Here is a 27,628-nt window from a genome sequence, read left to right as displayed (position 1 = left end):
AAGTTTCCTGTTTCATTTGGATACTGTAGAAGAGGGCAAACCAGCTAGAGTAAACAGGGGCTTAAAAGTATCAAAATGAGCTGAAGTAATAACCAGAGTATTATAAAATTATACCCTTGGGTAAATTCATCCTGCTGAGCTCCCTTTAACTCCCAGAATGAGTAACCCCATGAGGTTACTCGGGAGCAGCATAATAGGCCATCAGGTTGTACAATGTGATATGACTGCCCACGATTCGTCCTCTATAGGATACACCTGTCTCTTCTTGCTTGTCTGTATTCTGTCCTCTTCTGAATTTCCCAACCCTGCTTAGCAGCTGATAAGACACTGTATTAAGGAAAAATGAATTTTGGCTCTAGGAATAACAGCAATATATTTTTTAAAAGCATGTATATAAAGACTGGTGAAAACTACTTATGAATTAAATGAAAGAGGAGTGAAGGAAAATGTAAAACTACAACAAGCAAAGCAATCTGTTCCGGGCTGAACAAGTGCCAGTTTGTGGGCCTCGGGGCTCGGCAGGATTTCTCTGCACAGTGCCAAACTCCGACAATACTGTTATGGTTAGGAAGGAATTTCTCTCAAGAGCTCACAGAGGCAGAAGGTCATAAATAAACCCAGCAGGGCTGCCTTGTCAGTTCTCATTATTAGCGCTGCAGGCACTTGCTTTTCTACGGGCTCCTTACAGGTTCATTTAAGTGTAAGAGTTCCTCCTTGAACACTCACATACTCATAAATAAAACGGTTCTTAATCTGGCAAGGAAAAATACTTGGGAAGTAAGAAGTAAGTAAGCAAGCACATAAACATATACAGGACAGAGCAGGGCCAACAGCAGAGCTCAGGCTGGCCTCTCCGAGAACTGGAGACCTTAACTCCGGGCCTGGGCACCCCAGCGGTGACCCGCAGAGCGCTCTGCGATGTCACTGCCACCGCCGTCTGCAGAAGCCTATCTGGGCAGGAAATGAGGCTGAGCTCCTAAACCGATGCTGACGTGTGTCACAAACTGAGGGAGGCACAGCTGTGTGATCATTACTGCAATAATGAAGTGACATTCAGTGTTAACTTACTTTACCGAAGGTTTTTAACTAGGAAGAAAAGAGGATGTACAAGTCCATTAATGATGGGAAGAGATGCTGATCTTTAGCAATTAAAAAATAGGAATGTACTACTGGGTCTTTAAAGATGGACATTACTTTTTGCATCTCTGAGCTTTTACCAATGCCTCTTAACAGAAAATAAGGTTTAGTTTTATAATATGTAAAAAATAACATGCACATCTCAATTCTTCCTCAATTTTACGTCCTCGCATTCCAAGAGCAGAGAATAGGAAACAATCCGCCTACTCCAATGCAGATACTAAAAGGAGAAAAGATCTGCTAAACTTGGTTTCATTTACTGCCAACTCAAAACAAAACCGTACTTTCCTTCAGCAACAGGAAAAACATGTTTCATGGTGTCATCTATTTTCTTTAAAAAAAGGGAAAAAAACCCAAAATGAATATTTTAAAGTAATATGGCTCAGTATTCTTAAAAACAAATGAGAGCCACATCAGAAAATGAAACAGAAAATAAAAATCCTGAGTAATGCCACTACTCAGATCTAACTAAATTCTAACATTCTGCCATAGTTCCTTCCAGCCATTTTTCTTTAGTATAGTAAAACAGCATATTTTTAAATTCATAATGTGTATGCCAACACAAAGAAGGCACCAACTGACCTACTTACCATCCTCTATCAAGAAAACGACAGTTTTGTTTCCCAGATAATTTTCAGTGTTACAATTTATGCATTTTTAATTAACTGTAAATTTAAAAACATACAGTAAGTGTCCGGCATCATTCCCTTTCAGAGAACAATGAAAGATTCCAGGAGAACAATGCTATTATCCCAGGCTGGGGGGCTGGGACACTTTGTGTAGTTACTTAGTCAGTGTAAAAACTGGGCTAGTAGGTGCTGGCGTGTTACAAAGAAAGGTCTATTTACAGAACTCCTTTCACTGGCTCGCAGCCTCTCATTACCTACCTACCACTCATGATTATTAGTGTCAAGCTGATGTTGAATTCTTCACAGAGAAAATTCTCTGTGTTTGCTTTAGACACTGGCAATTGGTCTATGTTCTCAGTATTCAAACAGGATTGCCCTGGAATAACATAACATACTGGTACAAGGAACATGAATAAATGCTGAAAAGAGGGGAGTTTAAATGTCCAAGAGTGGTAAGAAACCGACACAGGCCTTATTTTACATTGGTGGGAAAAGGTAAGTTTTCCTGAGAACATTTCTGAAACAGCTAACTGCTTAACTGTAGCCTCTACAAGAAACCGTGGTGTTAAATTTGCAATAGGCTGCAAACATTATGTTAACATTTCTTGATTAGTAGCTTTATAATCAGGTTGCCTATGGTTGACAATGTTAGGCCATCAAAAGTCCTCAGGAACTTACTACTAAACATTCTCGACAGTGATAAACAGTAGAAACAAGGTTCCCAAATCTGACACACTTAACACATGAGTAGCATATAAAAAATAAAACGAGCTATTTTTAGGCTAACCTGCTAACCCATGCTAGTGTTAACCAAGTTATAGCTCACCAATTTTGAAAGTTGTTTAGCAGATGTTAATGGGGCTCAAACCCAGAACTTGAGGTACGAATGTGCTAGAACATATTAGTGCATGGGGAGAGCAATAAAATAAACAAGCCATGGGGATGTAACGTGTAGCAGTGTGACTGTGTTAATAATAGTTCATTGTGTATTTGAGGAGACACATCTCCATATATGCAAGTGTCAAATCATTATGTTGTACACTTGAAACTAATACAATGTTGTAATTCAATTATATCTAAATAAAAATATATAAAAACTAACAAAAAGGTGGGGAGAGTGAAGTTTGAAAGACTGCCTTGGAAGAGAAACACAATGAATTGTTAAGAACAGGACAGAATTTTTAGAACTAAAACAAAGCCACAGTAAACATTTACTCCTATCCTGTTTTTAGAATGTAAAACTGAGGTCCAGAGAAGCTAAATTATTTTATGTCAAAAATTACTTGCTATTTGCACACATCAGCAAATGAGTGGATCAAAAAACTGTGGTACTTTTACGCAATGGAATACTACCCAGCAGAAAGAAAGGAGGGACTCCTTTTGCGACAGCATGGGTGAAACTGGGGAATATTGTGCTAAAAGAAATAAGCCAGCTGGGGAAGGACAAATACCATACGATGTCACGTATTAGAGGAATCTAATGAACAAAACAAACTAATGAGCGAAGTAGAACCAGAGACGTGGAAACATGGGACAGACTGACAGTGACCAGAGGGGAGGGGGCCGGCAGGGAATGGTGGGAAGAAGGGGAAGGGACTAGTCGGAGACGAGGTCTGGGCAAGGACAACGGCGTGCGGATTGACTGGTAGGAGCGGGGGAGGGGGTGGGCTGGGCAGAGGAGAGGAAAGGGGGAAAATTGGGACCAATGTAATATAATAGCAATAAAAAATTTTGAAAAGAAAGAAAAAGTTATTTGACATTGAAAAAGCACGCACAGGCTCTATGGACACAGATACATGAGAACACACCGGTACACACAGCCTGGTCCGAGAGCTGAAAAGATAGATGTGTGTGTGAGAGAGAGTGTGTGTGTTGGTGTGTGCATGTGCACACAGGCACACCTACGCTAGCATGCGCACTTACCTATACTTAAGTGCACTTTCTAACAGTCATTGTCCCACACTACATATCTAGGTACAGACCATCTCAAAATACCTTGTCTCCTTTAGTAACTAAGACGGGGACTTTGTCAGTGATGAAGGAGGAACAACCCTGCAGCAGAGACCAGCAACCGCAGGACACCCTTTGGTAGGTCCTTTGGCGACCTAACACAGCTCTTTTGGTTTCTAATTTCTACCCTTTGGTGTGCCTCACACAATGCTTCTTCTAGTTCCCCAATTTCTTGGACATGCTGATGTGTTTACTCTGTCTCCTTGTCGGTGAGTCACAGCAGGGTCACACACAGGCCCAGGAACCGAGAGACCATAGAGTGACACACCAGAGGACATCTAACTGCCACAGGCAGAGACAGAATAGCCACGTCTCTTACCTTGCCACGTGATCTGGGCAGGGGTCAGGGTGACGTTTAGGGGACTCCAGACAGGTCAAGGCATTTTATTGCAGACTCTGACGAAACACCTGATTTTTTCATTCCGTCTGCTGACTACCCACAGGATTCACAGGAGTAAAATATTAGAGAAGGGCACTGTGAAGATCAACTGTGTTGTGAAATCATGCAGCAGGCCATCTGTGATCCAGCACGGCGCTCAGCCTACAACGGGCTGGATCCCCAGTGCAATCTGATATGGGAAATAGTTTATTTCAGAGAGTTCGAGTTCTGAAGTATCTGTAATTGTTTTAGTCTTCAACATATGGGGTACAGCACATATACTGAATTTAAATTCCTGGGGATAGTGGAATTCACCATGTAAAACACAATTATGCACAGTAGGACACAAAGGCTGAATAAGGGGAACGAGCAGAGACAGAAAGAAAACGGGAGAAAGTAACAGAAGACAAGAAAACATAAGCATGGCCTAATATGCATAAGGGTTTAAATCGTTTCTGGATGAATGAATGACTAGCCCAATGACCACCTGTGGGAACTAAGGCAAGAAAAGCAGATAATGCTTTGGACAAATCTGGCAAATTATAAAGATTATATAAGATTTTCACTAACAATGTGGAGAACTCTACATGTCCGTTCGAGCAGGAAGCACCTTTGTGAGAAGCAACAGGAAGGTGGCCTGGTGGGCAGACGCAGCCCCACAGAGCCATGGTGCTTCTGTGGGGGGACTGCACCCTTTTCTCAGAAAGAGGGGGCAGGCCGACTTCAACCCCGTTGGCTCCCCCCAGAGGTGAGCACTAGCTGCCGCGCCCGGGGACCCTCCTGACATCACAGACAGCCACTTTCCTGGGGGAGAGGGGACAGAGCTAGGAGCCTGCACTTCGTGGTCTGACCGTGGTTCATGGATTTCTGCCCCTTTCCAGCCATTCAGCCTACCCACAGCACTCTGACTCCCGGATCTCTCGGTTTCTTCACTGATGAAAGGGTGCTGAATTCATGTTTGTAATGGCATAAAAGAAAGGACTTGGAACACCGTCTGGCAAATAGTGAGAGTAGAAAAAAATGATAGCTATTATTCTTGTATCTTTTAATCCAAACCATTTTGTTACTTCATCCTGACAGCTGTCTCATGAGGTACAGGTGACAAGTAACTGCATTTTCTATACCAGGGACTAGATTTCGGGGGGGGGGGGGTGCTTGTGAGGCAGCTGGGCCGTGGCCCAGCCTCGCTCTCTGACCCCACAGTCCCTGCTAGGTCCACTGCTCTAAGTCTGTGCTTCTCTCCCTTGTTACTAGCCCTACTCCCAAGCCAAACAGGGGCAAAGAAAAGACTGGAAAACAGCCAGAGTGAAAGAAAAAGAAAACGCTACTCTGTCAGTGTTTCCGGAAGGTCCATTATTTTTTGAGAATGAAAATCATTAACAATCCAAGTCCATCTCCTCCCCCGCTCCAAGCAAAAAATTCTTAGTTTGTTGATGGAAAATGACAATCGTCTGAACTACAATGAGCTCCCAGAGCCTCTGCAACAGAAAGTGGCAAAGTATCATCACCTGTTCTAACAGGAGACTACACGCGATTCCTTCTTTGAAATGAAAGACAACCCTGAATGGAGACACAAGCTCCCTGGTAAACACAGCAGCATTCTGCCAGCAGGACGGCGTTCTGGCCAAACAATGTCATTAAAAAAAATCCTCATACAGATATTCAGATATTTAATGAAAACTATTTTAGGACTAATGTGCAGTATTTAATGGTTATAACACCATTTAAAATTCTAAGATTATACACAGTCCTCAGAAAACAGTAAAATAAGCAAAGCAGTAATTATACAGGAAGAATAGTAGAAATAAAATTGAGAAGAGTTGAACTGTAACTTTCCTTCTTTTCTGTAATTCCTAAAGGGTAACTCTTGAGTAATTAATTTCAAATGCAAAGGAAAGAATACTTTTTTGTGACATACGTCAATTCTTAAATTTATTTTCTTGGCTATATGAAAGAGTAAAAACTGATGTTGACATTAATTCTTTGAATAAGGTTTGTGCTATCTTCATACAAAACTTTTAAACGTTTCAAAATGGAGAGGTAAGACCATTTTCGGCAGCAGGACCAGAGGGCAGCCTGTCTGTAGAGCCCGCTGGCTCTCTGAAACGCCGCTGACTCTGCTCAGGACAGCGGTGGCCCTTGGTGGGGCTGCGGGATGGAGGGACGATGTCGTCACCGGGGCACAAGAGTCCCCGGGGCCCTGGGACCCCTGGAGCTGGGCACTGATGGTGCTGATGACACTGACTTAAGTGTGCACCTGAGGAAGTGTATTAAGCCGCACACTTATGTGTGCACTTCTCCATCACTCATGTTATATTATACTCCCACGACATTTACACTGAAGAACACCGACTCCTAGACAATGACCCCAGGGTCATTTGTCATGACACAGGAGAGAAGAGAAAAGAACACAAAGCAGCCATCTCCGGAACCCTTCCGGCCGCCTCACCCTGATGGGTCAGCACAAACACATGCTAAGCTCTTCTTCAGTATTCTCCCTGCATAAATGACCTGCTTTCAGAAAAGCAGCAGTCCAATTTAAACGGAAGCTCCTATGGATAGGTAATGGCTTGACCCCTGACCCCACTACCACGACTATTCCAATTCTCCAGTGATTTCCCGGCAGGGTTCATTTCCCAGTTCTGGGTCAAAGACCAACAACATGCCCATCAAGTCAAGGGTCGGCGCAAGTGATGCTTGATGCATTTGCAAATGGCGGTGCCACAGGCACGCTGCGTCAGTTGGAGATGGTTTCCGAGTACGAAGTGAAAGGAAGTATAAACCACAGTACCGCCATCATTTACATTAACAAATTGACAGGCACCAATATATGGAAGAACACATTCCGATTCAAGTACAGAGCCAATAATACGCAAAGCCAAACTAGTTCCAGCTTAAAAAAAGAGATAATTTTACTTTGTTACCTTTTTAGTATTGTATTTCAGAGTGCTTTCCATTTGTCTCACAGCTGTTCCTTGAAGTGTTCATTAAGTTGAACTTCCTTTGATTTACATTCTTCGTGACTTTTACCAACATGGCTACAATGGATTGGATAGGGACTCAGAGTGGTAAATTTCCCCAAATATGACAAAATGGTGCTTTAGTCATCTGTTTGCCTAAACACTACTTTATTCCTTTCACATACTTAGCTTGAACTACTTGCAAATTGTAAGTTCTCTGTTAGCTTACGTAAACGCCTTCAGTGGACTATTGGTTAAACTGGTGCAAAAGCTCTATTGGCACTTGAAGATGGAGTGATTTTTTGGAATTGGCGTCAGTTCTTAATAAAAGAACAAAAGGCATGGAATTCCCTCTGGTATTTATTTGTTTGGAAAAGAAAGAGAGAAGATGCAAAAAGAAGAAAGGGAAGGAGAGTCAACATGAAAGAGGAGGAAAAGGAGGGGAGGAGAGACAGATGAGGTGGTGTAGTAAGAGACAGGGACTCAAACCCAGGAGGCAGGGGTGTAACCGGGAGACTGGACTGCGCATCCCCCCATCCCCCTTAGGTGATGGGGTAGGGCCACGGGGCAGGACGCTCTTCAGGATAACATCAGTTAGGGAAGCATTTGTAAGTCATTTCTACTACTGCAGCCGAGCACTGTACATCTCCAACTAACTGTGGATTGGGTTTCAAGTGTTCATGAATGAGAACGTTTGGAAGAGAAAAAAATTAAAACAAAAACTCTTCACTGTGAGCAACAATATACTTAAAACAGAGAAGAAACCCTAACAAGAATGTTTCTGCATTGTTAGAAAAACGTGCTCTTTAGATTGAGCACAACTAAAGCTTTCTAGAGAAGAAATCGGCTTTAGATTCTCAATGCTTATAAACACAGGGTGGGGCAAAATTAGGTTTACAGTTGTGAGGACACAAAAGTTTATTCTTATATTATTTATTATCATTTTCCATACAAACTGTAAACCTACTTTTGCCCCACCCTGTACATGAAAAACATTTGTTACTGTTCAGCTGATACACATAAAGTTACCTTCAACAGCAAGGCCAACCCCTGGGCTGGCCATATCTTCCTATAACCGGACCAGCTGTACTGATCTGTCTCAAGAACTTTATTAATCACACGAGGGGCCGATCAGCATTAGAAGCACAGAAAAGACACAAGAATCACAGAGGTCCTGCTGACAAAGCTGACAGCGGAAAGCCAGGCCAACGTGGAGCAAGGGCAGTTACAGAACCAGCGCGAAACGTCTCTAGTGGCAGTGGAGGTGTCCGGCTAGCCTCACCCAATACTGCAAACCATACAGTCATTTAACCATCCCGAGTTTGGTGCCGCACCCACAAAGCGGCCCCTTCCTGCCTAGGTCTGCCACCAGGAAGACTCCTGCCTTGCCAAGCAGGGCGGTCCGTGAGTCTTCTCCGGAGAGACAGTTCACCCATCTGTTGCCATCTTCCTGGTAAAACTGCTTTCTGAGCCTTGCAGAACAGGGAATCAGACCCTGGGCTTAACATGTGCTATGGAAATGTCACCTTGTGATGAATCAGGAAGAACTAAAACTTCCCCTGGTAACACCCTGGCCACTTGAAGTTCTGTAAGGAACAGATGCTTAGGTCTACCCACTGGTATTATTAATTCCACATAGAAACAACTACAGGAAGTTTGACGTATTAGAAGTACTTAATAAGAGTTCTACATTTTATTTCATCCACTCACACACACCTGGAAAGTCAATGCATTGCTCTCCCATAGACATAGCTCTCACGGTAACACAGAATTACACTCACTTTGTACAGGGAAGTCACTCACGGCACAGCATCTAAAAAAATCTCTAACAGAGAACAAAGCAGCCCCTAAGATTAGCATCTTGGCGGCGCAGAAAAAGCACTGGCTTTTCATTACTAGCCACGTGCCCTCTAGTATCAGCCATCTAACCTCTGAGCCTGTTTCGTCATTGCAGGAGTGCATTCTACCAGCTGCCTCGCATGGTATTGTGTAAGAGAAGGAGCACGTGGAGAGTACTTTTCAAAGTGTCTGGCGGTACGCGTTGCTCCATAAATGTCAGTTCTCTCCCCATTTCTACCCTCACCCAACATTCACACTGGCGTGAAAAACAAGTGCTGGCTCATTCGCCAGTACTGGCAGACACCGTCTTGGGGCACTTGAGTGTATGTAATCTGTTAAGATTCAAAAATGTCAAAAAAGAAAGAGGTGCCATATGAAATATTCTCTAAACATTCTTCAAACCCCAGAGGCAGGATGGTCCAGTTGGACCCGTCCATCCTCATTCTCAACTGAAACTTATTTATATTTTAAAACATTATCAGGCTAATGGATGCTTTGTATAAAGTAACAGACACCATGGAAAGAACAGGATGAGAGAGTCGTGATCAGCTCACGCTGCTATCAGTTTCTCATGGGTCCCCCTTCACATGCTTCCTAGGAACACGCCAGAGAGAGAAAGCTTTAAACCCAAGCTCAGGCCTACAACACCTTCCAACAATTAACACAGGGAAACACAGCAATGGAGGAGAGCACAACAGCAAGCGGAGCGGACGCGTCTACCCGTGCAGTTACACACTCGGAACCGAGAGCCAGTTCATCGCGACTGCTTTGTCAGATGCTCAGGCTTCTCCAAAAGTGACAGTGCACGCGGGCTCCTTTCATGACTGCGTCCTCACTGACCCCCTCCCCGCCCCCCGCACCGTGTACATCAGCTGCTGGGCACATTTACTGTGCTGTCTCTCTCAAAAGCATTTCCCACCTACGACGTGTTGCTGGTTGGGGCAGATAGCGACCTAGACACTTCAGTTTGACTGTATTTAATTGGACTATCTGGTAAAAAAAGATTTTTATGTTATAAAAAAGTGCAGAAAGGGTTATTATCAGCTATCTTTTCCATACACTGAATCGATAATCTGTATGGATGAATTAGGGTTATCAGATAAAATACAGGCTCCCAGTTAAATTTGTACTTCAGACAAAAACCAAATAATTTATCAGTATTGTGTATGTGCCATGTAATATTTAGAACAGAATTATGCTAAAATTTTAGTCATTGTTTCTTTGAAATTAAAATTGAATTGAGTAATCTGGTTTTCTGTTTTGCTTTTCTGAATCTGGAAACCATTGGAGAGATGGATGGAAAAAGTCCTAATAACTAGGAGTTCAAATACCTGAGCCAAACGCCCAGACCTACCACCAGCTGTGCAACGTTAAGCTGCTGACTTAACCCCGCGGACCTTCTGCGTCGTTCTCTATGAAACGGGGGTGCTGTCTGCCGCCACTGCCTGGCAGGGCGGTAGGAGACTTCAAGGGCAACGACAGAGCAGCAGCAGCAGCAAGCACACAGTACTTATGGCGTACTAGTGCTATTCTAAGTGCTTCGCGTGACCTACTCATTCCATCTTTAAAACTTTTGGGGGTATTTATTATTCCCACTTAAAATTTTACTTTTCTATAATCTCATTATTCAAACAGCTAACCACGTTAATTCAAAGGCAGCCAGACTCCAGAGTCTATGCTCCCAATTTACTGCTGTAAAACAAAAATACGACAAATGTATGAGAAAAGATACATGAGCAAGTGTTCTCACCGCCAGTGAGAACCACAAGGAATGAGTCGGTCTAGGCTGGAGGTCAGCCTGAGTAAGAGCTAGAGGAGGAAGAGCGCCCCACCCCTCTGCACCCACTGGCATCCCAGCGTGGGGCTGGGGGCTCCCTTGCGGAACATTTTAAAGAAGGCTGAAATGAAAAGACCAGCAGCTTCATGGGGAGGAAGCTGTAAAAGATCATTTATAAGCTAATTAACCATAGATGGACAAAATTAACCTTGGTGTGGACAAGGGGTCTGTTGAGACGGAAAGGAAGGGCAGAACTCAGAGAATCTGAGAAGAGCTCCCTGGCGGGGGTGGAGGACTGGACCAAAGACGTGTGAAATCGGGCCTGGCTGCATGTTTATTTCCACCCCAAGGGCTGAGAGTCTGCACCACCGCAGCATGATGGGGCTACTGTACGTGGTAAAAAATGGAAACATAAATAGTTCAGATTTTGCCTTACAGATATTAAAATGTTCTTATTAGTTTTAACTTTAATTTTTTTATCATCCTCATCTGAGGACCTTTTTTCATTGCTTATTTAGAGAGAGAGGAAGGGAGTGAGAAAAACATCGATGTGAGAGAGAAACATCAACTGGTCTCTTCCCATATGCACCCCGACCGGGAACTATATGCCCCCAGTGCCTGGACCGGGGCTCAGGGAACAAACCCGCACCCTAGGTATGTGCCCTGACTGGGAATCGAACCTGCAATCTGTTGGTTACAGGACGGCGTTCCAACCGAGACACACCAGCAAGGGGTAAAATGGTTTTAAATTAAATTTAAATCTCTATTCATAAGCAGGTTGCAACTTTTTTGTTGTGTGTGAATTTGTTTTTAATGAAAAACATTATTTAAAAAAATTACTACTGAAACAACTGATTATTGGAAAATATTTTTCCTTTTAATGACTACACAACTCAGGATTTTACATTTATTAATAAAAGTATTCAATGCATGTGTCTGTGTAGAAGTAAGAGTATTTGGTAAATCTTTACATCAGATAATTACCCAATCTTAAAAGATATACACATGCTTAGTATACACTATTACAAAGCAAAAGCGAAACACCCTCTACTTTAACATCACAACTGTTTCTAACCCTAAAGCTGACACGTGCTGCACTGATTGAGTGCGGGCACTGCCTTTATCACCCGATGGGCCGTCCTCGCGGATGCGCTCATCAGGGCTCTGTTTAGTGTCAGCATCTAGACGAGGAGGTGGCAGCCAAGTTCCTATTTCACTAATTACATTCTTTTCCAAAAGTCCACCCTGCCTGGGTGTCCAGGTAATTGCAATTAAGTCAGGAATCTGGTAATTAGAGATTCAAGTGCCCTTCCAGCAACCATACGCGTCCTCTTGACGCGCTGCCCACAAGACCTGATTCACTGGGAAAGGACAGGCGCTGATGCGAAGTGGCAGGGTAGATGTCGATTAAGCAACAAGCACTGAAGTAAACTTCTCCCTCTGTTGTTCTCCCTAAAATCAAAGGCATTACATCTCACTTACACCCCCATAAATCGTTCTGAGAATTGGGAAACGGGAGACAAAGGCGGCATCACTAATACTCAGAAAAGGCTGCTCTCTCTCACAAGATCTGTCCGGGCCAGAAAGTGCACTCCAAGGCCGCCAGGTCCAGCCAGGCAGCAGAGTGCGTGTATGAAAGAAATTAAGGGTCACCTGTATACTGCTAATCATTATATCCCCCAGCTTTCCACGGGCCCAGCCCACTAAAAGTAATTAATAAATGCTGAATGAATGAGTCTTAGAACCTGTCAACACTCTAATCCCAGGAAACATTTTGTAACATACAATATATAAACATTTCTTTCACTTACCAATTGCCTCATTTCCATTAAATAAACCAGATTCTATCTTCAACAAATCTCATGTTACAGTATACTATTGAATATTTACAGACCAACACAGTATATAATGAGGGTATAGTAAGGAAGGCAAAAACCAAATGTGTAACTGTTAATCTATCTCTTTAAAAAGCAATGTCTTAGTTTAGCTCATTATTTGTTTTATCTAAACCATTTTCTAGCTAATGGAGTCATTCTACCAGTTCCTTTAATTCCTGACACCATATAACTTATTATATAACAAGCTGCTATAAATAATAATGAAAACTTTCACTTACACAACGATTTACTATTTTCCAAGCACTCACATTTTCTCATTAGATTCTAAAAAGCTGAAGATATACAACTAATCAATATCTTCTCAAATCCAATCTTTCATATTGTAAGAGATACTGTCGACATTGTTTTAAACGAAATCCCATTTCTGAGCTGTGGTACCTTTGGTTATTATAGCTCTTCATGTTAGAATACGGTGAGACATCTCAGCCAGGTGCTCAGGATCTCCCACCTCCTTCCTACAGAAGTCACCACCCCAGGTGAATCTGTCTCTTCATGCCTGCCCGTCTGGGACGCTTTCTAACTCTCTTCTCCGAGCTGTATCACCCCAGACCACACTGTGCTTTCCAAACCTCACAGAGCCTCGAATCACAGTAACCATCTCACACTTGTCCTGTGCTACACGGCCCCATTTCTCCAGCTGCACTGGCATCACGTCTCGCTCATCCTGGTGTCTCCCACAAAAGGACCCAGCACAGGGGACCTGCAACAGCCGTGTGCCTCGCGATCACAAGGCCTGCTCCTGTGGAAACACTGGGCCACCCAAAAGGCTGGCCCTCGGAGAGGCAGGAAATCAACAGCCAGCGCAGGGATCCGCATAAAGTAGCCCAAGAGATGGTTGCTAGTGACAGTTTAGGAAAAAAACCATTCAGGTAGGCGTCTGAGCATCCCTTAGCTTCCTAACCCTACCAGAAGCCAAGGGGAGGCTACTCACGTGGAGCAAGCTGTGGGGCCAGAGGGAGCAGTGATGTCCCCATTACAGCCTGCCCATCACGGGCGTCTGTCCTGCCATTTGATGGCACTGGCTTTCTTAAACGTGGTACAATTCTTCTTGTAGTCACATATGCCCTCCCCCCACCATATTAACCCATCACATACTCCATTAAAATCCAAAAATTTTGCAAAAGAAATGAAATTCATTAGTAATTTTCATGCCAACATCAGTAATTCCTCTGTAATGAGAAAACCATCCCATTCCAGTTAGGAGTGTGCTGCTGGTATCATAAAATTAATGTTTCTAAGCTTTTACTTGATTATTGAATTAAACACAGTAAATATTTATTACTTTTTTTGAATTGAAGTATTTGTCACATTTTTAAAATCTGGGTAAAATAAAAACATCATTAGGTTTGCTTCACATCTGCCTGTTTATAAATTTTTGGCTCAGTGGAATTCCTCCACAAAAGGACTCAAATCAAGTATATAAAAATCCCATTTGAAATATATTACTTTTCTCTAACATAATTCTGAAAGAATCAGTGTTGGCAAAGATAAATTCAAAGTATCTTTATGTGGGTACATAATTTTAAGAGGATAAGTAAAATTGGTTTAAAAAATAACGGGTAGTTTGGATTTTTTATATATTATATTATATCTGAGACTGATCCACAGAATTTGTAACATTGTATGTATATAACTCTTAAAAAAAACAAAAAAAACTGAATTTCATAAGCCAGGTTTCCTTTACATCCTCTAAAAATGATTAGTGAAATTCGAATGTCAAGATGGTGATTTTTAAATACACTGTTGAGAGAAATCTCTGTCTTAGTGTCTCAGGTCTGTGAAGCTAACCAGCATCGCCGGACTCCGTTTCCTGCAACTGGCATGCTGTGAGAAGTCCTGAGGTCTCCCCCAAACACACCCACTGGAAGAAGAGAAAAGGTCATCAAAGCTGTGACAGGAGCCCTGGGGACAGAGCGGCAGAGCCTCCTCCAGCCACGCAGAAGCACGTCAGCTGCACGGTGAGAGTCTACAGCGAGGAGTCCCTTCCGGAGCAGAGCCTCAGGAGCCTACACTGCAGAACTAAAACTGCTGTTACGACGGAGAGCTCTGCTAAAGGTGCTTATGATTTATTTTCAGTGTTGTCAATCAAATACACTCTGTTATATCCCACTTTCATTTTTCCAGACTACATTTAAAAAAGAACAAGTTAAGGACACTTTCAGTACATGTAAAAAAAAAACCCTTTCATCCCTAAAATCTGACAGCAAATGTGAATGCAAAGCTGTGCAGGCGGAACCCTAAGGTGGCCCCCCAGGTTTCCAGCCCCTGGTGGACACACCCTGCATGATTCCCTCCACTTGAGTGTAAGTCGGCAACTACAAGTGGCACTCCTGTGGTTATGTTACATTATAGGGCAGGACAAATTCTGAGGCTGTAATTAAGGCCCTAATTAAGCAGCTGACAGAGAATTACTAAAAGGAGAAAACCTGGGTGGGACTGACCTAATCAGGTGATCCTTCAAGGAGCGCGGAGAGCGGAAGGAAATCTGCCGGCACAGTGCTGTGGAGAGGGTCGCGTGGCAGGGAATGGCCTGTGGTTACGCCCAGCAAGAAAGTGGAGACTGAGAACCAGAGCCACGAAAAGGTAAATCATGCCAACAACCACTGAGCTTGGGAGAGGACCCCAACCTAGGAGGAGAGCACAGCCCCAGCGACCCCTGGGTCTCAACCTCCTAAGGTGCTCAGCTGAGGACCAGTGGCCAGACCGCTGAACCAAGGAAGAGGGAGAGAATGAATGGGTGTGGTTTCACGTGGCTAAATTTGTGGCAATTTGTTACTAAGTAGTAGAAAACTAATATATGAACAACTTCCCTCTCCTTTCAAATCCAACCAGAGGGCATCTGTTCTTGAATGTTCCCTTGAAGTTCATTTTATATCTGTATCAAGAGTATTATAATTAAATTTAAGAAAGACAAAAGATCGCAAGGAGATATTATAATGAGCACTAAAGGCTTGACATTTAAAACAATTATTTACATTTATGTTTTCTTTTTAAAGCAAAAAAAAAACATTGAGCAGCTATTCCCCAAAGGTACTTTGTGCAACTTCTACAGGTTAATTTACATGACAAAGACACAAACAGAAAAACAGCACCTTACTGGCAAGAAAAAAACCAAAACCGTAATATAAGATAGGTAAACGAATGATTATTCCCTAGTAAATTGATTAATGACCTGTATCTCTTCTAGTGGCACATTATCAGGACCTGGCTTGAGGCAGAAGGAGAAGTAATTCCTGCTATTTCTTAAGGAAACGAACCAGCTGTAAAGAAGACAGCGAAGGAAGCAGTGTAAATGGTCTCCACGCCCGCGCAGCAGAACCTGGCAGACGGCGACTGGAGGTCCTGGCTGACGTGCTGCGGAAGCCCTTGCTCACCTGTGGACATTGGCTCCAGGCAGAGGACCGAGGAGGCCGCTCTCTGGAAAGCCCTCCTGCTGCTCTGCCCATGCCAGCTGAGACGCATGCTTCCCAACACGTTGCTGCGTTTCCCCCTAAGCACTTTCACGCCACACATTCCTCCAGTTATAAAACTAAATGAGCCCTGACGGGTGTGGCTCAGAGGGTTGGGCATCATCCTGCAAACTGAGAGGTGGCAAGTTCGAGTCCCAGTCAGGGCACAAGTCTGGATTGCGGGCCAGGCCCCTGGTTGGGGGCGTGTGAGAGGCAACTGATCAATCGATGTATCTCTCTCTGACACATTGATGATTCTCTCCCTTTCTTTCTCCCTCCCCTTCCCTTCTCTCTAAAAATAAATATACATAAATGAATGAATAAATAAATCTTTTTTTAAAGCAATGAAGTACGGAACCGAGTAATGTACAAATGTGAACAGAGGGCCTGAAAAATCCTCCACTACTAGAGATGAACGGCTAAAGCAGCTGTGGAATTAGGTATGGCTGAGATGACCGGATCTCGGTAAAAGGTGGAAATGTACATTTGCATGTTTTGTTTGAACCAACTTAACCACTCACACCTGTACTAGTGACACCTAGCAAGTGGGCTTACGCCCAGCTCAGTGCACCCAACAATTTTCCACGTGCTGTGCTATGAGGCGAGGCCCATCCTGCACAGGGATGGAAGAGTGAACCTCAGAGGGGGAGCAAGGGGGCTCTAGCTGTCCTCTCATTAGCCTCATGTCTTCTATGGCAATAATTCTATAATCACATTTAAAATGTTTAAAATAATTTAACCACATTATTTAAAAAACACTAACTCATCACCATTTTTCAAAAAACCTTCAAATGAATAGTAGGCATATTAAAAGATGCTAAGAAAATTTGGAAAAGAAAGTTTTATGCAGCCTCGTGCTACAAATCTCCGTTTTAAGACAGAGTATTCCCAAGGGGAAGAAGTGTAGATCAAGAATGGTGGCATGGCCCTGGCCAGGTGGCTCAGTCGGCGGGAGCATCGTCCTGCACACCAAAAGGTTGGGTTCCATTCCCGGCCAGGGCACATGCCTGGTTTGCAGGTTCCACCCCTGGTTGGGGTGCATAACAAGTGAGACACCTGATCAGTATTTCTCTCTCTCACATTGATGCTTCTCTCGTTCCCTCCCTCTCTAAAATTAATAAACATAAAATAAAATGAAATGAAATGAAAACAAAAATACCCAAAAGAACGGTGACAGGACAAGGATCTCGGGCATCCAGCATGCACAAGGATGACTCCATGCCCTCATAAATCACATTTACAGTGACACATATTATATCATGTGAACAAGAAACAGCAAACATGAGTTTTTTTTCTGACCAGGTTAAACAAAGCAAAATCTTTCAAACTAAGGACCTTCAAGAAAGAATCATTTTCACACTCAAGTGATGATAATTACAGCCAAAACTCAGGCACAAGGTCTCAAATTAAATAACTGCTTAGTGGGAAGGAAAAACATTAAACTGCTTGTATTATTTAAAAACTGTACAAAATTCAATAGGTTTGTATACTACTCTCTGCATACCATTGACGAGAAAGACATCGAGATGCCGCCTCCCCAGCGTGCTGCGGCCGTCTCTCATCACGGAGTCAGCTCGCACTCGAAACACCGCGTTTTAGCCTGAGCTTGTAAAGCATGTTCTCAGGTGCCGTTGTTTGTCTGTAGGTTGCTGTGTTTGTCCGACCTTTGTCCGTTTAATTTTCAGTTCTTTGAGGCTCACTGCATCTTCTCCTTTACAACTCTACTTCGCCTTGTACTACCCAAGCAGCCTGTGCACACTGTATGTGTCTGAGAGTTAGGTAGCTGCAAGAGTCTACTTTGGAATTCCAGGAGGGATACTGATTAAAAACATCCATAAGGAAACTTCACTTTATTCAGAAGGAATGTGCAAAAGAGGTGCCGATTACATTGGGGACAGTGACCAGCCCCCGCCAGAACTGACTTGAGCAGCAGAGCGCAGCACCTGTCTGCTGTCGACATCTACTCCACAGGTGTGCTTTGCTCCAGACAGACCCACCCCCACTCCATAAGCTGGTTAAAAGCTCCCCTTGATAAACTCTGCTACATACAGAGTCGCACAGGCTCTGAGAAGCTGGACTGTCTCAAGTTAATTCAACAATGTGTGAGGGTCATTTTCTTCATTTTACAAAAAAATAAAACTTTTCCTCTTCAACCTGCATTCCCATTGTTTCACCTACGAGACGAAACAGCACAGCTGGGGACACCACTTCCCTGCGTCATTATCTGCTGGAGCAGGATGTGCCTGAGAGCTGACAAAGTGTGCGAGTCCTCCACCTTCGGCGTGGAGCAAACGGTCCACTTCTGCGAACTGCTGCCCTGCCTGCATTTTCAAAATAATCGCCTACTGAACGCACGAAACTGAAACACAGCAGAACACTAGCATCAAATCATATGAACAACCACGCAGACTACAGATTACGATGGACTACTTTTAAATACTTTTTTGAAATACACATGCAGTATTATATGTGGCCATGACAAAAGGAACAATATAAAAAGGAAATAGCACTCTTTACTTAATTCCCCCCCCATAGAAATACCAATAACTAAGCACGTAGCATATGAGGTCTGTACCACTCGCTGACTGCCTTGGACCCTTTCACTCGAGAATTATCTGTACAGTCTCACTAACTGTATTATTACATTCTCCTCGTATATTGTACACGTTCATTCTTTTTCTCGCCTTCCTCTGCCCGCACTGACAGACAGCCAGGCACCGGAAATCTAGGCACCTCTAAGCTGACACTTAAAAAGATACACGGCATGAAATTCAGAGTTGCTGCATATTACATTTCAGTATAACCTAAAATATAACATGAATTTAAGAGATTATAAGTCATAAAATACTGTCATCTCCAATAAAAACAACTCCCTTAACATTTTTTCTCTTTTTCTGCTTAATAGGAGAATCTATTGTGTACTCTCCTGATTATTATTAACTGAACTCTAAACTATACTTTTCATTAATATTTAAATTGATAAAGCAAGCTACCTGGTTATAGTTTAATTGTGCTCATTTCTATCTGCTGGTTTAGTTTAAGGCACATTTTCCTTTATTTCACTTTTCCACAAGCCATAAAAAACCTCATTTCTAATTCATCCGTTCGTTCAGCTTAACCTCTCCTCTCAGCAATTAAAGCACTCTGCGCATCCCTCATCTATCACACAGCCAGCTAAATAATGCATTGCGTCCCCCGCTCATCTTTTATCATCCCAAATGACAGGTATTAGCATATCTCCCCAGTCAATTACAGTGCAGCAGAATAATCACAGCATAATTGGGCGAAAGCCACTCTAATCACCAACCCTGCAAACTCGCAGAATAAAAACTGAGTGGCAGTTCAGACAGGCCTTGCTCTTGTCCACGACTCCAGCCAACATGCCTGGCAGATCTCCATTTCCGTCCTTTTCAAACTTATCCTTTAGGGAGGTCAACTCATCCAACTTACCCATTCGTCACATGCGAAAGCAGAGAACGTACACACAAATGTACACAAGCGGGAACGATTTACAACCTGCACACCCCCGTGGTTATTACTAACACCGGGCTTCCAGATGTTTGCACATACTATCAAATAGCACGTATTGAAAAAAGCCACTCCTGTTCAGAAAACAAAAAGTCATTTCATCGATCTCCTGTCGTTACGTATTCTATTGCATGGCTCATCTTAAGGTAAAACAAAACGTTACATCTCTTAATACAGATTATTCATTTACTATCAAAACTGAAGCCCTTCAAACACTTACGTGATGAAGATATCTTCTGTATCTTAAAAGTCAGCACTTTCCAGCTTCTTTTCAAATTATTCATTTATCACAGGAAACACTTTTTTATTCTTATACTGCAGTAGAATATAATACTAGTTTTTAAATTATGGCAATATTAAGTACAGGTTAAAATATTAAGATGATTGACAAAAAGAAGCTTAGACATTTAGAAGGGGATTAAAAATAAATGAGACAGAAATAGGAATGAATATAATGTGAGAAAATCAGAAGAATTTGCAAACTTAAGATACAATACATAATCTTCTTAACTCTGAGAAATGGTCGGGAAATTTATTTGAAGTTATTTTTAGAATACTTTTTCTAACTTTATTGGGTTCACCATGCTGTAACATGTAACATCCTATGTAGGCCTACATGCAATCCTCATTGTAAGTAACATGTAGTCTTTAATGCCATTCTTCACCTCCCTTCCCCTCAACAAGACACTAACTAGTCATTCTAAAGTGGAAATTTAATCTGGGGAAGAGTGAAGGAGGTTAAGAGGAATTCCTTACAAAAACATACATGGCTTCATATGAAACACAGCCAAATAAGCGCATTAACCTGCCATGTGTGGCCAGAAGAAAACGAAATTCTCTGCAGGATTTAATTTACTCTGTTTTGATCACACAGATCACGAGTCCTATTGTTCCTGCCCCTCTTCCCTTCCTCACGTCCACCACTCCTCTTCCCAACCTGCTAAGACCAAAGGACACCCCCCAAGGCGGGCTCTGGCCTCGACACAGGCTCCCCGCCCAGCCAGAGCCGTCTCTGCACCTCAGGGCAGCCTCGCCCGGCACAGCGGCACAGGTCGCAGTGGCACGTCTCTGTGACCTGGCACACGGGGACACACGATCGCTGCACGCTGCTGAGCCACGCTGGCTGTGCACAAATGAGGAAATCACACGACAAAACCCTCTGCTTAGTGATTCAATGGTAGCCACGCCACCAACAGAATTCAGAGAAGTATGAAAATAGGCCATTACTGCAACAAAGTAAACAAAATATGATACTTATTACTTTTATTACTTAGTTTCTGAAATTTTCAACCACAACTCTGGCGGACGATTCAATTCAGCCTTCCCTACACAGAGAGACACTCAGGCAACCATACAGTATCAAAAAGCCAACTGTCAAAAGGCCAGAGTAAAAGCAGAATTTAGACACAATAAATAGTCTCCCAGACTTTTTCTTGCTTTCAAATCCTGTTATTCTAAAATTATAATATGAAATGTTTTATTTGCATTATTACTTCAAGAACTCTGCATGTATTTTTCTTGGCATATCTCTGCAAATGTACCCACAGGATACATTACTTCAGTTGTAAAATGGTAATTTTATTGCTTATTCGGGAATATCTGTTACAAGTATTTATCAGTGATACATCTGGTATGCAAGTATTAATTCAACAGGTTTTTCTTTTCAAATCTGATTTTTAAAAATCATCTCCTAATATATTCTTTAATTCATATAAATGTTCTACTTGGCTCTGAGCATCTTGCAACATATTGGCTCTTTCAACACCAGTCACTTTGACATTCTCAACTGACTTTCAAAAATTGACATGGCTTGGGCACAAGCCAGATTTAAGGCAGTGGGAGGGGAGGAGGAGGGTTTTCACCATCTGAAGAAACAAAACTGGCGTTAAAATTTGGCATCAGAGAAAACCTAAGCCACACGCAATCAGAAGCATCCCTCGTCTTCCCTGGATTAATTTCATTGCTCTTTCCCAACAAATCTTAAGCAGCTTAATGTTTATTAATAGGGTCACAGTACCTCTATGCTAAGGCATTTTATAGATAAGCCACTAATTTTTTGTGCACATCTCAAATGAACAGGTGTTTGAGGGTGAGGATAAGGAGAATACATGCATTTTTATTATTACTAGAAAATTAAGTCCTCAAAAAATAGTGCCAAAATAATGTCCCCAAGGAAAAATGGAGTCAATCAAACTCTAGAGTATACAAGTAAATAAGCTTTCTTTCGGAATAACTCCTCCCTTTCTTAAAAAGAGCACCTCCGAGACCCCAAGGCACTTGAGGCCATGTTCAATTCCTAACATCATTTTTTTAAACCAAAGAAAACAATGTAATTCTGACAAAAGCAGGCATGAATGGCACCGCACTGTGTCCCCCTCCACCCACTTGGCTACGAAATTAGGGCACACACTTTTGCACAAATGTACTTCCTAAATCCCGGGACTGACACCACACAATTGGCAAACCCATCTAAAGCCTGCCACCCACCTACCATCATCTATCTGGCCAAGCATTTGGTCTAGAAGAAATGTGGCTACTAAGAACCACTTGGTCATGATAAAATATTCCTGACTTTTGATATAATGTTCTGGAAAGGTCACTTTTACTGGGGTATGTAGCTTACCAGGTACTTTTCATGCCCACGGACCTCCACCAACACCCTGTGATCGATCACCCAGTACTTCCAACAGCACACATGCGCACTGCAGCTGGGATAAAGGGCTTCTGAAGAGATACAGTGTGCCATAATCGAATGTAGATCTAAAATCACACAGGAGGGCCCTGATGCCCCGGACTGAACCACACGACACTGCCAACATTAGACCACTCTGAGCTGTAAAGATCTCCGTTCTGCCAGATTCAGTCCGATCTATGGCTCCGGGACTGGGAGGACGGACAAGCAGGGCTAAGTTTTGTGTTCAGGGCACTGGCCTGCGAGGCAGAAACTTCAATAAGTCACATGACCTCCCTCAGTCTTATTCATTCTGAAGACAAAAACTGAGAGTAACACTTTGGGTTACTTTTCCTCTTCGAGAACATGAAGAAGAAATAACTGACCCATGAACCTAAGGCTCTAGAATTAGTCAAGGCAGCTCTAAAGAAAATTAGTAAAGGAGATTAAAGATGGCAGAAAATAAAATCCCCACACTTTGCCTCTCTTATGAAAAATTTTGCTTGGCTTTATTTCATGAGCAAGTTGGTTTGTGGACAAAAAATATTTCTATTTTCCCCAAGACAACGAGCACTAGCAGGAAGAAATCAGAAGAACAAATAAAGATAGAGGTAAAGGTCTGACCTAATAAATTCAGGCAAACCTGTAGCATTTTAGTGCTGAAAAAGGATGTTAGCGATAACCAGAAGTTGATTTTCCAACCTTCTACTAGGACTTAAGAGTAAAATAAAGGTCTGGTCACTTCAAGTCAAGTAGTCTTAATTATAAGAGAGGAGGACAGAGGACAGAATTGCTCTTCCACATTTAACCCAAATTCAGAAATTAGGGAAGACCCCAAAGAGGCTTGAGAACTCTTCCTCACGGCCTTTAAGACCTCTCTTCAGTCTGTGTCACTCCTCTCGGCACATGCTTGGGCCTGTACAACCTCTGTCTTTTCTACTTTTTATATTCAAGTACTGTCTAAAGGCAGAGTTGGACAAGCAGCTAAAATAGCCTTTAAAAATGTAATTAAACATGGCAAGCAAAATCGCATCAAAATATTACAGGTGAACACAAAGAGAACATTTCCCCCAAATCTTTCCTAAATAACAATAAAGCAGATTTGTTTGAAAACCAAACATGTAAGTGTTTGAACCACCAGCAGATGGCAGAAGGAGAGGCTGGGAAACTCTCTAACAAAAGAAGGAACAACTCAACATGGATTCCCAATCTCGGCTTGAGAACTGCTAGGTATTTTTTTTCCCTCCTTGACTCTTTCCTTCACAGAGAAACAGAAAATGGTTTTGCTTTATCAATATGCATATATTCTATATTTTTAATTGAGAATGACTAAAACAGGAAAGAATTAACTTGGTCCTCTACTACTCTAAGGATTTTTAATAGTTTTTCACTAAATAAAAAAATTTCAATGCAAACAGAAATCCTTCATATTATGAAAAGTAATGAGTTGATAAGATTATGAACTTCAAAGAAAAAAATGCCTGATGGTTTCACTTCAACGACATTGTTACCTTAAGTGCACTTTCACTTAAGTTACATTCACACCCACTTAGGGAGTTAGCCAAGTACATTCGTAGAACACACTCTTATAAGACAGATTTGAGAAGAACCAGAGTTCAAGTAGCCCTACAGGAAAAAAAATCAATTTTTTCAGAAGAAGACTCAGGTATGCTTTCATGTGGTCAGTGAACAGGTAAATCTTATTATATACTACTGAACATGCTAAATCTGAAATTCCATATTGGTGGCCCCTAGGCATAACGCTGGGTAATCAACGAGTGACCCATCACAAGTGACCGCCGGAAAGATCCCTAACTTCATGAGCCTGTTTAAAACCTTCCTACTCTCACAATGAAGTGGGACGTGCCAAATTTATTTGATACACATTTGTTGCACTGAACAGAACATTTCTTCTGTTCTCTACTTACATGCTCTAATCCTCAGGTTTTCCTATCAATCAAAAAAAGGCAGTTCTCATTGTGAAATGTGTTGTGTTAAAATGTCTTGTGTCACATGACTACTTGGAATCTCTATTTTGTGGACGGCTCTGGCCAACAGAAATTTCTTTGAAGGTGGGAATGCTCTCCATCCGCACGGCGCCGACATGGCAGCCACTGGCAGTGGATGACGAAGGAGGAAATCCAGGCCTGTAGCTGCAGAACCTGATTAGCAAAGACATGTACATTAGCCGTGAGATACGCCGGAACCACTGGTTGTCCGCAACAACCAGAACCACTCTACAGCTTCAGCAAGCCGTGATGATGGATATGTGTCTTCCTTCAGTTGGGCTCTTCAGAGATACAAAATAAAATGCCAAGCTAATATATCAACCCAGACAACACGAAGATCAGTGAGAAAATCCCAGAACAGAATACAACACAGTAGTAATATGTTAATATCAGAGATCTTTCCTTCTTTTTGCTCTTTGCAATCACAACTGTTATACTATCTAAAGAACTCTAAATAGTCAGCAATACTTCCTATACTGTGAAGCAAGTCAAATCGATAAGGATATAAAAAGATGGAGCCCCTGAGCTTACACTCTCTCTGGGGAAAATGCCACATCATGGAGCTGGGGTGGGCTATGCCAGGCTGTTACCTGTGCACAATATACAGGAGAAAACAAGATGGCAAAAGAGAAATCCGAAATAAGTTGCAAAGGCGGGGTGCTACATGAGCACAGAGGCTAGGAGCTCAGCAGTCTGCAACACGAGGCAAGACCTCCTAGCAGAGGGAAGGCACAAGCAGAGAGTGAGTCTGGGCAGTAGGATGAGCTTGAGACGCAGGCTCGGGTAGGACGGCATTCCAGGGGAAGAGGAGGTAGGAGGGTAGGCGGGGGCAAAGGCCCAGTAGAGTTATGAGACTATGTAGCTGGGGGTCAGAAGACCAGTTGGAATTTCGATGTTCTTTTTCTCTAGGATATGTTTACTCAACTGAGATAAGGATAAAAAATAATACATAAGGGTAAACAAATTTAGTGTTTACTTTAAATCTTAGTTTCAGCTATTTTAAGCTTAGAGTTTTCTCTAAAATAACAAATTTTAGGTGCCTAAACTAAATACTAAAAATTATTGCCAGAGTATAAAAAGTAGTATTAAGAGGAAACAGTACATTTTATTTAAATATTAACAGGAAAAATAATGAGTCTGGTCCCACCTCTGGTGGCCATGTGCTCTGACCTTGGGAACCAAGAGTCTTGGCCTTTGGCTCCCTCATCTCTAAGGTGGAGGAAGGTGTGAGCAGAGGATCCTGGAGATCTCCTGCAGGGATGAAACTTTCGGACTAGGAAAGTACAGCTTTAGGAGAAGACAGAAAGAGGGAAAATGCAGGAGGGAAGAGACAGAGACACAATATACAGAGGGCCCTGCAATAGGGTTTTGGAGAAACGGCCTTCCTGAGTTTAATGTGCTCTCCTAGGGTTTGGTTTGAAAGCTGGCGTGGATGCAGCAGGCTGGCACTCTCCTCCCCAACAGGGACTGGTGCCCAAGAGCAGGGCACCAGCGAACCCTACAATCGACATCTCATCATTTTTCTTCTTCCCGTTCTTTCTGAGAGTAACACATGTGTTTACTCTTCAGATTCCTAGTCATTCATTTTTAATGACCTCTGCACATACATTTTTTTGTAACTGTTTCTATCAAAAAGCATAAAAAGGAGCATAAAATTCACAATTTTGTTTCTCCAAAGAACATGCCAGCCAAAGTAGTATATCAAAATACTTCTGGATTTGTGGAATTCTAGTACCCATTTAGCAATGGAAAACAAATGAACTGGTTATACATAACATATATTTCTGTCTGGTCAGAAAGAAAAGAAAAGCCTTCAAAAATTATTTTGGTGAGCAGATTGCATTACTGCCAAACAAGTGAGCACTAATTTACCCCAGGAAAGACACTGTATTGAACAAGAGATATTTTTGAAATCTACGGACGGCTCTCCTAAACTTCTGACTTCCAAAGTAGCGGATGGCACCTCCCCATACTTCCAGACCTTCACGTGGAAACGAACTCACACTCCCCTAATGAGTGCCTCTTGCCAATTTGCTCTCACAGTTAATTAGTAGTAAATGTGTATGAAAAGCAAGTACATGTGAAAAAAACTACAGGCCTGGAAGACTAACAGAAGAAAACCCACGCACGCTCGCTGTGCTCCCCATCTCAGTGTACCCCGTCCTCTGCTCTGGTCTCACTCACAGCCCCTGGGCCGTCGGCACCAGCGTGTCCCCGGACCGCCAGCTCCTGCAGACTGGCTTCTCCAGGAAGCCTCTGCTGTCCCACTCGGCCAGCGCAGGCCCATGACCCACTCAGCTTCCTTCCCTGGTCTCTGGCAGTCCGTCCTCTGCCAAGTGGTCAGAATGATCTATGTTGCAAACCTAACCGCTACTTGCCTTAAAATCTTTTAATAGTGTTGTATTTTCTATAGGATAAAATTCAAGTCTTTAGCCTCTTCAACCTGAGATCTTTGCCACACAGGCACAATTTAACTGCTTTTGATTTTTTTCATGGTTGTCCTCCAACCTAAAAATAGCTTTTATTTTTCCTCTCCTCCCCTCTTGCCTAAATATAGCACCAGCCTTCAAATCTGCCCAGGGATCAGCCTCTTAGAATGCCTTCCCACTCACCCACGGAGCTCCGCAAATCCTCTGCGTATTTCCAGCACGGAGACAACCACACTGGAGGGTGTTACACCTGTTTACGGGCCTGTGTCTACCAGCCGATTGTGAGCAACGTAAGAGCAGGAGCTGGGACTTAATTTGGTTGTGACTGGAACACAGGGATTCAATAAATATTTGAAGCAGAAGTGATGAATAAATAGATGAAGAAAGCTAGAGTTATGAACCAAAAACAGCATCTGATAACATTCGGCAGTTGTAATGTCAATACCCCCAAACTGGGGGGAGAAGGGGCTTAGTAAACTCTGTTCTATGGCTCATTAAAAGTTAAAAGTAAATATTACCATATAAAACTCATGGTTTCCTCTACTATTTCTCATATTCTCCACAACAAAGAAAGAAGGTAAAGAAAACACTACCAAAGTCTAATCTTCATCACAATAGAAGTGAAAGCTTAAACTCTGGAAGACTTTAGAACCTCTACATTTAATTAAAAAAAAATAAATAAAGCAAGTCCTTCCTGTCCAGCCTTCCACTCCACCTGGGGAGCTAGAGAAACCTACACAACAAGCTACATCAGACTACACACCTTGAGTCCAAAGGCGGTATCCTCCGAGGTCAAGACTTCAACCTGAAATCATAAGGAAAAAATAATTTAGGCACTATGGAAACCTCCTTTGAACCCTGGCTGGTGTGGCTCAATGGGTTGGGTGTCGTCCCACAAAGCAAAAGGTCACCC

At 42.6% G+C, this 27,628-nt stretch overlaps 1 protein-coding gene across 9 annotated transcripts in view; it reads right to left on the bottom strand.

Annotated features, from left to right (window-relative positions):
- The window catches only part of ARID1B (AT-rich interaction domain 1B), a 404,641-nt gene that overhangs the window by 137,106 nt on the left and 239,907 nt on the right, over positions 1–27,628 (bottom strand). For 6 of the 9 annotated variants that reach the window (XM_053914215.1, XM_053914219.2, XM_053914216.2 and 3 more), the window contains one exon: positions 27,479–27,520. The exons of the other annotated variants lie outside the window; for them this stretch is intronic. In XM_053914215.1, the coding sequence (XP_053770190.1) occupies positions 27,479–27,520 (42 nt within the window). The remainder of the gene's footprint in view (positions 1–27,478; positions 27,521–27,628) is intronic. 9 annotated transcript variants of the gene reach the window in all.

This window comes from Desmodus rotundus, chromosome 11, assembly GCF_022682495.2.
Source record: "Desmodus rotundus isolate HL8 chromosome 11, HLdesRot8A.1, whole genome shotgun sequence".
Lineage (NCBI taxonomy): Eukaryota > Metazoa > Chordata > Mammalia > Chiroptera > Phyllostomidae > Desmodus > Desmodus rotundus.
The sequence above is the reverse complement of the archived record's forward strand: the minus strand, read 5'-3'. Positions and strand labels throughout refer to the sequence as shown.